At 42.9% G+C, this 14,355-nt stretch overlaps 1 protein-coding gene across 2 annotated transcripts in view; it reads left to right on the top strand.

The window, feature by feature from the left end:
- EPHA3 (EPH receptor A3) overlaps positions 1–14,355 on the top strand; it is a 532,047-nt gene that overhangs the window by 155,779 nt on the left and 361,913 nt on the right. For both annotated transcript variants that reach the window (XM_073668198.1, XM_073668189.1), the window contains exon 3: positions 540–1,200. In XM_073668198.1, the coding sequence (XP_073524299.1) occupies positions 540–1,200 (661 nt within the window). The remainder of the gene's footprint in view (positions 1–539; positions 1,201–14,355) is intronic.

The raw sequence follows: 14,355 nt of genomic DNA, 5'->3' as shown, positions 1-14,355 counted from the left end.
CCAAAGGTTTACATACTTTTGATATTGGATCACTTTCATCATTTAAAAAAATACAAAGTCTAATATATTTGACTCATTTGTTTGATTTAGCTCTCTATCTACTTTTAGGACTTGTTTGAAAATCTGATGTAATTTAAGCAAAAATATGGAAAGTTCTGAAAGGTTCGCCAACTTTCTAGCACCACTGTACATACAGCCTTAAATAAAATATTTGGACCTTATCTGAAGGGCAACATAGTGGCTCAGTGGTTTACATTGTTCACATTTCACCAAGCATACATCCTACCAAGGTCAACATCTACAAGGAGTTTGTATGTTCTCCCCATGTTTGCTTGAGGTTCCTCGGGGTTCTCCAGTTTCCTCCCACACTACAAATACATACTGATAGGGAATTTAGCTTGTGAGCCCCAAAGCTCTGGAGAATATGATGCTTTTATATTTTGCATTTACAACAAAAGCTTTCATTCATAAAGCTCCTGCAAATTCAAAAATGCTTCCCATTTACTGATGTTTATTTTTTCCACTATTTTTTATTTCAGTGGGAAGAGATTAGTGGAGTTGATGAGCACTACACTCCGATAAGAACCTATCAGGTTTGCAATGTTATGGACCACAATCAAAACAACTGGCTTAGGACAAACTGGATTCCCCGCAACGCAGCTCAAAAGATTTATGTTGAGCTAAAGTTCACATTACGAGACTGCAACAGCATCCCACTTGTACTGGGAACTTGTAAAGAAACATTTAACCTTTATTACCTGGAGTCAGATGAGGATCATGGGGTCAAGTTTAGGGAGCATCAGTTTACAAAGATTGACACAATTGCAGCTGACGAAAGCTTCACCCAGATGGACCTAGGGGATCGAATTCTGAAACTGAACACTGAGGTTCGAGAAGTGGGGCCTATCAGTAAGAAAGGACTTTATCTGGCATTTCAGGATGTTGGTGCCTGTGTTGCCTTAGTATCTGTGCGGGTATATTACAAAAAGTGTCCTTTCACTGTGAAGAATTTAGCCATGTTTCCAGACACTGTACCTATGGACTCCCATTCTCTGGTGGAGGTGAGAGGTTCTTGTGTCAACCATTCCAAAGAGGAAGATCCACCCAAAATGTACTGCAGCACTGAAGGAGAATGGCTCGTACCCATCGGAAAGTGTCTTTGCAACCCTGGCTATGAAGAGAGAGGCTTTACTTGTCAAGGTAATAATGAGTCACTTCATATATTTAGTAGAATGTTTTTTTATCCGTTGACTGAGGGAACTCAAATGCTTTCTCTCGAATACCAATATTTGTAACATTTTGTAGAATGATGGGCTAGTCAAGCCCGGAGAGGCAGTTAAGCATATTTGTGATTGAAGTGCCCATGGCCGGTCTTGTCATATAACTCCTCACCTGATGCCATTTCTTCTTGCATTGCTTTTGATAACATTGACTTAAAAAACCTCATAAGCTGCATTTAGCCCTGTCATGACACTTGGTTGGAAGTAGTTCCTAAATTAATTTCAAAATGGGTTAATTTTCTTTTAATCCAGTATTGTGTGTACAGATATTAATGGGGTTTTCCACTTTTAAAATGTGGTCCCCAAATGATAGCGCTCATTTAAAATAACAAAATTATAGATGTTACTCACTTTCCCTTGGTCCTACGCTGGTTTTTCGATGATGCTTCTTTCTCATTGTTTTGGCTACAGCAGTGAAGTCACATCGGAAGCACGTATCACCATTGCAGCCAATCACTGAATTCAGCAACTTAACTGATGTAGAAGGCACAAGCTGCTGAGCTTGAAGATTGGCTCCAGAGGTGATGTGAGCTATCGAGATGACATCACTGCTGCAGCCTAAACACTAAGATAGAAGCAGTAACGGAGAGACGGCACTGGACCCAGCAAGGGTGAGTATGATCTGATTTTGTAGTAGTAAGGAACAACTTTTTTATAAATTAATTCTATGCTAGGTTCTTATAGATAAAATGGACTTTAACAATTAATCAACAGAAATATTTGCAGATTTAATACAACTCATTTGTATCTTGGGTCCAAAAATCTAACTTTTAGCTTTACACAAGTTTAGTCTTCTCTGTAAAACCTAAGTAGCCACCAACCGAGAAGTAGAGTTTTTAACATGTCAACATTTTCTTCACGCCAAACTATTAGGATTACTCGTAGACTACTGCTGTCTAACCAGTCAAAATTACATTTATTCTTGATGTTTCCAAATTAATGATATTGTGTATTTTATTGTCCAATTTTTCAAAAATGTCTTATGGTTCTTTCAGCACAGTTGATTTTAGTATATTAGCCAAGCATAGTTCAACCACATAGTGCTGTTGTGTGCGGTAGTTATTGAAATGTGTTTGAAATGTATGTAAATTTGCATTTTGAATTTTTTTTCCTGGTAGAGATTGTGGGTAAGCAATGTGTTGCAATTTGGGATTAAGATGTTGGAAGGTATCTTTTTGGAATGAGCTTCTTATTTCTTTCTGTCTTCAATCTCTAATGTGTTCTATACATCTTGTATGGATTTTAGGTTTCCTCCTAAGACATTTTCTTACTCAGTCTCATTGCTTCTGTTTCACACCTAACATAACACACCGACGTACACCTGTTTAGTCCAAGAACAATTGTCCAATTTACCCGAATAATCCGTAGAAGCAAAATTGTAGAAGAACACTTATATTTTAATGTATGTTGTACTTCTTTCTAAACTAGAGCTTTACGAACAAGGGATAAGTAGATGGATTGAAACCAGCGGCATTATACTGTACTGTTGTTTTTTAACATTTTCTAGTACAACATTCTTGCAGCAAAACTAGAGAGCTCTCTTGTGTGATATATTTTGACTATAACATGAGACATTTTTATGCACATGTCACCCGGTTCAGACATATACGCAGAGACAAAATATATTATTTTAAGTGACTTTGGAATATTTATGCCTTCCATAGTCTTTATAAAGAAATACAATCAGAGTTATGAAAAAAGTTTTTTTTAGTATATTTGTATATGGTCATTTCGTGTGATATATTATTATTATGTTTTTATGTTCTTCACATGTTGCTAATTCCTGCACCCTTGGAAGCTTCCCGGTTCATCATCTGATTATGTGTTTAGATAGTAATGATGTAATTATGGTAACTTTTGCTGAGTAAATAGGAAGACATTATTAATAGCCATGCTTTACTGACAGTGGAAACAGTGTAGGTTACCTCATCAACTGGTAGGTCTCAAGCCAGATGGAGCTTCCTGTCAATGGTAAGGTCAGCCAGTTCAGCAATCTGAATTTACCTTAGGTTTTTAGTGCATGTTGTTGTAGAAATTAGATAGGAATTAGTTTCCAGTCAAGATCCCAATCACAGATGTGAAATCTATTTTATTTAGAGCTGTAAATGATGATGACCGCCATTCCAGACCCTGAATCCAACTAAAATGGGAGGTTAATTTGTATCCTAAAATAGTGATTTATGAGTCATCATGCGTCATGCCCATCAGTCATACTTACGAGTACACTTGGTTTTGGTACTTTTAACGCAATTTGTCTTGAAATAAAACCACTTTGAGGACATCTAAATCACAAAAGGGTTAAACCAGTAGATGGTAAAAGTTTCAGGGGGCCTTATATTCTGTCTGGGATCCAGCTGAAATGGACATTTGGAGGAAAATTGTGACTTATTATCAGTCAGTTGCTCTGAACCAATCAACATTACCAGAATTGTTTTCAGGAATCCTGATTGGCTGTCAGCAGTCAGTGATCTCATATCACTCGCCCAATGTCCTTTTCAGCAGGATATTAGGTAAAGATTGCAGCATACCTAAACTATGGTTTTGGACCTTGGCATTCCCAAATGTATCCCTTTTTAGGCATCTTATTGCAGATATAAGGCTTCACAAGGGCTCTGAAATTCTGAATTGCCAAATTGTCTCCCAAGTAAGCACTTCAGGGAGCCATTTTGCTTCAAATTATACATTTTCATATATATATATATATATATATCTATAGATAGATAGATATAAATAATCAAAAGATCAAAATGCAATACCTCCGCATAAATGGTGTAACATCTGTGCCTCGTTCTGCTTCAGCCACTAGGGACTTGTGTCTGCCCAGTCAAGAAGCTATAGCATTAATTCTCTTAGTTTGGATTTCTTCCTGCTGATAGCACTCGGTGGAGCTGTATCTACATTACCCCCTGAGAATTAGTTCCCACTGCCAGTCAATGTTTGTGCTACCTGGTTTTACATATGTTCTGTGTATCTGGTGTTTGATCCTGATTTATCCTGTTTCCTGACCTTGGCTAGTTTATTGACGTTTCTCCTACCTGACAATTTTGCACCTCCTGGATGTGACCCGGCTACCTGACTATCGTTCTTGCCAGCTTGTACTAGCAAACAACAGCTGACACTGTGGTCCACCCCAAGCACCCATCTGCAAGTCCAGATTCCTGTATAGGGTTTAAAGGGTGAAATTTAGGGCAACCCCTGGGTCTTGGGAAATGGAGTAACTTTTGCCAAGCCTGTTTCCGATAGCCATTTGTAAGCTGCCAGGTGACCACGAGCAGTGCCAATATGACAGAAACCTTTTCCATCTGCTGTAACCTTGATTACTTTCTTAGAAGAAGAAAGAGGTTGATGATTTAAATGACCTGTTACACTGGGCAATAGTTGAGGTCCCCTCAATCCCCAAGTAGTAGAGGCCCAAGGGCAATTGGTCCTTTGCTGTTCCTATAATCCAGCTTTGAATAAAGTTGAAAGGTTTGTGCCTTGCCTGTTCGTGGTAGTCATTTTGAATAAAGTTGAAAGGTTTGTTCCAGCACCAAAATTGCTTTTTCCCAATGCCCCTCTGGATTTGGCATTCAACACATGTTCCACCGCCAACAAGCCACCGCTTATCTTTGGCATGGTCTGCCTACTTTAATTTACTAAGATGTACCAGGATAGTCTATGCATGAATATTCAGTAAAAATCACCTGGGTAAATATAGTGGTTGAAGTGTCCTCATTGCCTAATAGAAAGACTGAAATGTTCTGCTGACAAATTCTCAATCCCCCCTCCCCATGTACATAAAGGGGATAAAGAGCTACATCTTTCATCTGGACTTTGTTCTGTTATCACTTTATGGGATGATTCAGAAGAAATGTAGCCAGTCCTTAATGACTTGTAACACTGAACTATACATAAAATGACTTCATGTCTCAGGAACAATTGGGCTCTTTATTCTTGCTATATTTGTTCATTCCAGTGATGTTAAGGCACCGTGCAAAAAATAACAATATAGTTACGCGTTTCGCATTCATCTGGTCAGCTACAAGAGCTCAGCAGGATATTATGTCTGATCAAGGAAGTTGGGTTGACATTTTACTCCTGCTTATGCATAGAAAAACATTGGGGTTTAATGCATGCTGAAACTTGTCCTGCATTTAATTCGAGGTTCTCTCAATTTTCTCTCCATTCCATTTGGTTTGCACATTGCACTGAAACAAATTAGCTTACTTGATTACATTCGTTTTTTTCTACTTCTTTTCCATTTGTAGAATTGATACAAGTTACCATACTAGGCAGCTAAGTCCCTGCCTGGACTTGTTCTTCAGGAAAAAAAAAATCAGAACTTTGTTAATAGCAAGTATTGATTTAATCACCAGAATAAATCGTAGGGTCAAAAAAGACCAAAAATCTAATAATCATAAAAACAGCAAAAATAATTTTTAATTATCTGAAAATCTAGAATATCTGGTATTTCAGAACCTAATGAATCAGGGACTCATTACACAAAAATATATTTTTTCCTGGTATACAAGGATTAGCTACTAATGGTTAATTTATTAGCTGAACATCTGCCATAGATAATGCAATAAAATACAACAACAATCAAAAAGATCCCAATTTCACATTTTTCACTTCCATAAGGCTCCTTGTGCTCAGCTATATTATGGCTTCATGCAGGGGCTTTATGTTTATGACCTAATACAGACTAGGAATTTATGTTGTGGGATATAGAGCGCATGAGATGGAAATGGATCCTGTTCTTGGCTGTAAATATAGTATATGGCGCCCGAGTGTTGTCTTAGGCTCATTTTTCATAGAATTAATACATCTGAGTATCCTACTAGACCATTCATAGCTCACCATATACAGTATATAGTACGTACCGACTGTTTTGATTTGTCAGCACAGTCCCACGAACCAAACCACAAACCACATACAAAAGTGGACTTTTCAAGGGTGTTCCTGGACATTTTTGGGGTGTTTCAAAGGACTCCTGCAAACGGGGCTGTCCCAAATTTTTCATTGCAAATATTGTTAAGTAAGTACCAAAAGGTTCTTACCATTAAAGTATCTTCTTAGAATTTGTCACAGATTTATACTGTATATACATACACACATACATTTGTATAGCTATATATATATATATATATATATCTATAAAGATGTGTGTGTACAGTATATATACAAATTTGTCAACTGCTAATCTCAATATGGGAAAGTGTGGCACCCCAGGGGTCTGGTTTCCACAGTAACAGCAATGTTATGTCTGAGAGCAGGTGGGAGGTCTCTTGGTCAGGAATCCTATGCATGCCACACCTCCTGCCCAGTCCTGGGAGGGGAAGAACTTCCCCTATATAAACCTGGGGCTGAGGCAGGGTTAGAGAGTTCAGAGGGAGAGTTCAGCCAGGAGGGCTGACAGGGAGCTGTGGCTCCGGCTGGGCCCAGCTCCTGGGCCATGCCAGAAGTAGAGACAGAGAAGAGAAGCAGCTATGGGAAGAAACAACAGGAGCTCTGTGGGAGCAGTGTTACAAGGAGTCAGGGGCTGGCAGCTGCAGAGCTCGCCCTGACTGAGAAGATTTCTTACCGGACCCGGAGTCCGAGGCTGTGGGGACTAACTCCTACCCAGCAGCAGAATCCGTCAGGCAGGGGATTTCAGGTCCTCTGGCCAAGAAACCCGAAGGCACGGTCACACGCATGGGACCAGCACCGCCGTCGTGGAGCGGAAGCTACTAGAAGGCCCCGAGTCACCGGCCATACGGGTGAGCACCACACGGTACACTCAGGGACGTGGGCTACTTATACCCGCCTCTAGCAAGGTAGCCAGAAGAGTACAGTCAGTTTGGGAGGCCTACAACTCCGCCTGGCCAGGGCAGATCCCATCTGCTCAAGGACTGACCAGGCCCCAATCGCTAGCCAGTACTCCGGGAGGGTCTATCGTTGTCACCAGTAAAGACCCTGAACTACACCGTACCGTCTCCGAGTGGTTCCTGCTACCCCCATCATCCACATCTGCTGCCCTGAGGCCATACCCCTCCCGTTGGGGGTTATACCATCTACGCTGCACCATCCATCCACCGGCCTCAGCGGACTGTCCTGCAGCGGCAGCTCCATAGCTGCATTCAACGGGTGGCGTAGTCGTACAACATCTACCGCTAATACAGCGCCACTTAGTCTGACTCCCTGGGCACGGACCGGGTCACCGCCACGAGACTACTACCCTCAACAGATCCGGCTCCGGGTAAGCTCCCGCGTGCGCAACGCTGCGCGACACAGGCCCAGGGGTGCGTCGACTTTTGGCGTAGTCGGCAGGATTACGTGCCCGCAACCACCGGGTACTGCGTGCCTGAAAAAGACTGTTCAAACTTACCAGTGGTGAAGATTCCCGCCATCCGTGAAGATTCCCGCCATCCGGCACCATCTTCAGCCTTCTTCCCGCCATCCGCGAAGATTCCCGCCATCCGGCGCCATTTTCAGCCTTCTTCCCGCCTTCCGTGGAGTTTTCCCGCCGTTGGACGCCATCTTGAAGACGCCGCGCGGGAAGAAGAGGGGCGTGGACTCCGAAAGCGTGCGAGAACTGAAGCCCCGCCTCACGTCCGGACGTTGCGTAAGGTCCTGGAAGGAGCCCAGCAGACGCCGACGTCACAGGAGCGCGACGGAAGGTCCTCAACCCTGACGATCCACTGCGGAGCCGCGGCCTACGGAAGAGGATCATCGCAAGGTAGGCCACGGTCCACTAGGGGGGAGAAGGATGCCGGATACGGAGGAGAGCTTCACCGCTTCAACCCCCGCCAGCGCCACCGCTGTTGCGGTCATGCCTTTCACCATGCCCTATATCCCGGGGGCAGCCTGGCTACCCCAGTACTCAGGGGAGTCACATACCCTGCATGACTTTAGAGAAAAGCTGGATAGCCTCTTCCAGGTGTACCCCCTCACAGAGGAGCAAAAAGTGAGCATCCTGGTGGCCCAATTAACCGGGGCAGCCCAAAGGGAGGTAAAGTCCTGGCCACCTGGGAGGAGGACTGTCGCAGAGATACTAACCCAGCTAACCGAGGAGGAGCTGCAGTACTACCAATACGAGGAAAGCCAAGAGGACCCGGACGGGTCTGAGGACTACCCTCAGGAGGGAGCACAAAGAGGACATAGCTACTGAAGGGAAGTAGCGTGAATAAAGAGCTGTAAATAGTTACCCGTTAGGGTACAAGGACTGCTGCTAATTAAAATATGGTCCCCTTTGGGATTAGTGAATTGTTCCCCGTGTGTCCCTATCCCTTACCAGGCTGAGGACTGTGAGCAGCCATCCCCTATCCCTTACCAGGCTGAGGACTGTGAGCAGCCAATCCTTATCCCCACTGGCCGAGGACTGAGAGCGGCCATATCCTGTAAATAATTATGTGTTTCTAGTAATTTATAGGAGTCCTTGGTGGATTTACCGGGAATCCTTTGTACAGTTAGTGGAGCGTAACCCAGGATGGACTAAAAGACTGTTAAGGACTCGGGGCAGGACAGACCCCTACCTGGTTACGTCTCCCTGTTTTGGTGAAATGGACACCTTGCTTTTCTTCAAAGACTGCACCCGGTTGCGGACACGCCGTAACCATCTTTATGTGTTTTTCTTATTGTATTATTATTGTTTATACCTTGTTATGTTTTTCTAAAAATATGTTTAGTCCCGGAGTACTAAATTTCACTAGGGGGGAATGTGGCACCCCAGGGGTCTGGTTTCCACAGTAACAGCAATGTTATGTCTGAGAGCAGGTGGGAGGTCTCTTGGTCAGGAATCCTATGCATGCCACACCTCCTGCCCAGTCCTGGGAGGGGAAGAACTTCCCCTATATAAACCTGGGGCTGAGGCAGGGTTAGAGAGTTCAGAGGGAGAGTTCAGCCAGGAGGGCTGACAGGGAGCTGTGGCTCCGGCTGGGCCCAGCTCCTGGGCCATGCCAGAAGTAGAGACAGAGAAGAGAAGCAGCTATGGGAAGAAACAACAGGAGCTCTGTGGGAGCAGTGTTACAAGGAGTCAGGGGTTGGCAGCTGCAGAGCTCGCCCTGACTGAGAAGATTTCTTACCGGACCCGGAGTCCGAGGCTGTGGGGACTAACTCCTACCCAGCAGCAGAATCCGTCAGGCAGGGGATTTCAGGTCCTCTGGCCAAGAAACCCGAAGGCACGTTCACACGCATGGGACCAGCACCGCCGTCGTGGAGCGGAAGCTACTAGAAGGCCCCGAGTCACCGGCCATACGGGTGAGCACCACACGGTACACTCAGGGACGTGGGCTACTTATACCCGCCTCTAGCAAGGTAGCCAGAAGAGTACAGTCAGTTTGGGAGGCCTACAACTCCGCCTGGCCAGGGGAGATCCCATCTGCTCAAGGACTGACCAGGCCCCAATCGCTAGCCAGTACTCCGGGAGGGTCTATCGTTGTCACCAGTAAAGACCCTGAACTACACCGTACCGTCTCCGAGTGGTTCCTGCTACCCCCATCATCCACATCTGCTGCCCTGAGGCCATACCCCTCCCGTTGGGGGTTATACCATCTACGCTGCACCATCCATCCACCGGCCTCAGCGGACTGTCCTGCAGCGGCAGCTCCATAGCTGCATTCAACGGGTGGCGTAGTCGTACAACATCTACCGCTAATACAGCGCCACTTAGTCTGACTCCCTGGGCACGGACCGGGTCACCGCCACGAGACTACTACCCTCAACAGATCCGGCTCCGGGTAAGCTCCCGCGTGCGCAACGCTGCGCGACACAGGCCCAGGGGTGCGTCAAAAGCTTGTAATTTCTCATAAAATACACGTGGGGAAGAGGAGAGAGAGAGGACTACATTGACCATAAGAGCTTACACTCTATAGCAGATGGAGAGATAGAGCGAGGGACCTGCTTAGCATAAGAGCTTAGACTTACTCTACACAAGAGAGAGGACCCCCACTGACCATAAGAGCTTACACTATACAGGAGAGAGGGAACCCCACTGACCATAAGAGCTTACACTATACAGGAAAGAGAGAGGACCTCGCTGACCATAAGAGCTTACACTGTACAGGAGAGAGGGAACCCCACTGACCATAAGAGCTTACACTATACAGGAGAGAGGGAACCCCACTGACCATAAGAGCTTACACTATACAGGAGAGAGAGAGGATCCCGCTGACCATAAGGGCTTACACTATACAGGAGAGAGGGAACCCCACTGACCATAAGAGCTTACACTCTACAGGAGAGAGGACCTCGCTGACCATAAGAGCTTACACTCTACAGGAAAGAGAGGAGCCTGCTGACCATAAGAGCTTACACTCTACAGGAGAGAGAGGAGCCTGCTGACCATAAGAGCTTACACTCTACAGGAGAGAGAGGACCCCTCTGACCATTAGAGCTTACACTTTACAGGAAAGAGAGGACCCTGCTGACCATAAGAGCTTACACTCTCCAGGAGAGAGAGGAGCCTGCTGACCATAAGAGCTTACACTCTACAGGAGAGAGAGGACCCCACTGACCATAAGAGCTTACACTCTACAGGAGAGAGAGGAGCCTGATGAACCTAAGAGCTTACACTCTACAGCAGAGAGAGGACCCTGCTGACCATAAGAGCTTACACTCTAAAGGAGAGAGAGGACCCTGCTGACCATAAGAGCTTACACTCTACAGGAGAGATAAAGATAGAGAGAGGACCCTGCTGACCATAAGAGCTTACACTCTAAAGGAGAGAGAGGACCCTGCTGACCAAAAGAGCTTACACTCTACAGGAGAGAGGACCCTGCTGACCATAAGAGCTTACACTCTACATGAGAGAAAGACCCAGTGACTATAGAGAAAGAAAACAGCTCTGCCGTACAAACTGTTCTCCACTGGTCACCGCTGATCTGTGATGGCCCCGGTACTGACCACCACTGTACAAGGAATGATAATCCTCTAGATGGACTCCTGCATGACAACCCAAATGGCATTAGCCCACTTCTGATTCTTCAGCAGTGTGGGAAATCGAATCTCAAAATGTTCAAATTCACGTGAAAACGCAAATTTCATGAAATTCGACTACATATATACTGTATATATCTATATATCTATATGTATATATGTATATTTTGTTCGAATGTGTGCTGGTTGCGTGCGGGCAAATTCATATATAGCCTAGGGACCTAAGCGTATAATACTAACCCCTGGGTGATATGATAAATTAATATAAATATAACCCTATTCCCAATTGGTGGCCTCAAATTAACAAAATAAACATCAGCACCGTGACATTAATTTTAGACACGTCTGTTGGTAAGTGTCCTATACAAACATCTAATGGTATGCATATTAAAAAACTCGAGGGATCCCGCTGACATTTCCTTAACCTCTTCCAATTTAATGTTTTTACATCTCTCTAAGTCGCCCCCTCCCCCAAAGGGCTCTTACTTAGAAAAAAAAAGTGGTTCTCATTTGGACACAGCAATGGTATTGTTAACAGCGGTTTTCTGTCCGACGTACAGTCCTGTCATTTTCCCCTTCTCCTTTACACTCGCCTGAGTGTTTATAGTTATTGGAAAGTCTCTAGTTAGTTTCGCTGGCAAAGTTTTTCAGGCTAATAAGGGCTTGTATTTCAATGGTGACAGCTGGTACGAGGCTTTCATGGGGAGCGATTGTACAGGGAAGTGTAAGTTTTGATAACATTTCAGGAAAATACTCTCAAATCAAGAGTCATCTTGAAAGATGGTTTGAGTACAAACAATTCACATATGCGCTCCTATTTCTTGTCCTGAAGGATGTTATCAAAACAAGATGATGGCAGACAGCTAAATAATTAGGAAATAGATATCAAGTATATCGAGCGACAACCAGTTTGCTGGAACTTTTCCACTCGTTTTACATTGCGGCTCGGTAATCAATCTTCCTGCGCTCTCCTTTCTCTGCTTCTTTCCTATCTATTTTTTTTTTTTTTTTGTGCTCCTAGTACAATTTATCACATGGAAGGTTTTGGAGAAAGGGCATCCTTGTTGGACTATGCTTTATCATCTAAAACTGGCTAAAGTAAAATCAGAAGTCTAATTAATTACAGTCGTAAACAGATACAGGACAAAGTATAAAAAAGTACAAAATATTATATACAGGCTAGGTGATATAAAACAAATCATTTTACTGATACTGTCTTGTTTTTGTAGATTAAGTTAAATGACTGAAAATTAAAAATATCATATTTTTTAGAATTATTAAAATAAGTGAAATTTAGATCATTTTAAAAGATTTCAATTTCGGGCTCATTCCACAATCCTGGAATTCTGTATTATTGGAATATATTAAAGGATTTGTGAGATTTTTAAATAGGTCGGTATTTTGGGTGTACCCTACAGTCAATCTTTAATATTTTTTTATTATCTATAAATATATATTTTTTATTTTTTTTTAAGTCTGGTTTCTATCTCTGTACTATGTGTAATTCTGTATGTATACTTTTGTGTGCTCTTTTCAAGCTTCGTTACATTGTGTTGAATTATTATATGTAGGCACTAGTATAAAGCTAGACAATTTGTTGGAATTTTACAAAAAATAATTTTCTGAAAAGTATTAAAGCCTTTATATAAGTATAAATGTTCATTTTTTTCCATGATATGACCTTGTGTTTTATGTAAAGTCACATGTGCTTCAGCCCGTTTTGTGTTTTTTTTTTTTAAAGACAAAAGAGAAAAAAATGTGTTTATTTTTATAGATTCTATTATCTACAATCTTTATTAAAAAAAATGTAACCATATGCCAACAAAAAGTTTTAAAAAAAATTCAAAAATTTCTCAAAGATTCGTTTCTAATTCCCTGATATGGGCACATTGTAACATCTGGATTCCAGTGACTGGACTGAAAGTTCATCCCTTTTCCCAATAATCCAAATAAAATAGGCACAAAAACTCTTTGTTTATCTATGTTCAGTCATATAGGGGCAACAGGTTATTCCCATTTTCATAGATAAGTATTGTTGAACTTCTGCAATTTACTCTTAATTAAAATGTTTATTTATTCTTGAGATATTAACATTTCTTTTGTGTACAGCTCGTTGCCTAGGCAGGGTTGCCAACTTGACTTTTTATTGTTTTCCAGACACCTTAATTTTTTATTTTTTTTTTACGGACAGGGCAAAAAAGTTACCATTTTTCACTGACTGTCCAGGAATTTCTGAACGTTTGGCTACCAAGTGCCTAGATGACCGACTACCACTGCTGTCTAGTAGTGGTGGCCGATTATGTAGAGTTACAAGCCCTGGTAAACGCTACTTTGAAAGTAACAGGATTGCCTCTTCCCCTGAAGCGATAGCGGGCGCTTATCTTCTGCGCCACTGATCTTAATGGCGGTACTTAGCGTTTTGGTGTTTGTTTGATGAAGACCGAAACGTCACGTTTTACACAACATAATGAACCGTTTGCATTGAATAAATTTTACCTTCATTCACATTTTTGGAGTGCCGGGTTCCCTTTGTGTTTGTGCAAATACAGGATTGCTGGGCTGTTATGCCCTTATCCTGGCCAACTTCAGTGCAGTGATTACAAAATAGACAGCAGCGTTGGTCGGTCTCCTAGGAAATGAGCTGTAAGCAAAGGAAAAGAAAGGTCTATCTATTTAGACAATGGCTGCCATTGTATATTGGAAAAGTTCTTGTTTTTTTGCAAGCACTACCCAACAAGACTCATTCATGAAAATGGGAATAATCCTTTAAATCTGTAATGCTTTTGCGAACATGTGATGGCCAGCTGAAAACAAGACAGAAAATAATCATTTTCCTTAAAAGGAATCTATCAGAAGGTTTTTGTTATGTAATCTGAGGACAGCATGAGATAGGGGTTAAAAGACAGAATTCAAACATGTGTCACATGTCAGGCTGTGTGCTGCTGTTTACTGAAGGTTTTATCACCTGGTGATTATCATTGTTGATACTAGCTGGCACTCTGGCTCTTGTCCGACTCCACCCCCTCCTCTGATAAGCAGCTCACTATCTATAGACAATGTACATACAGAGCTTGGTGTGGGCGGGGTTAGATTTCTCAGCTCTGCTACATCTAAAAAGTCTGATTGTGTCGGAACGGCTGCACCCAGTAAACAAAGTGATACATTGTTGGATTCAGCGTCT

Source organism: Phyllobates terribilis, unplaced genomic scaffold (assembly GCF_046119375.1).
Source record: "Phyllobates terribilis strain yellow unplaced genomic scaffold, ASM4611937v1 Scaffold_2__4_contigs__length_985480577, whole genome shotgun sequence".
NCBI lineage: Eukaryota > Metazoa > Chordata > Amphibia > Anura > Dendrobatidae > Phyllobates > Phyllobates terribilis.
Note: the sequence above shows the minus strand (reverse complement) of the source record. Positions and strands in the feature narration are given on the sequence as shown.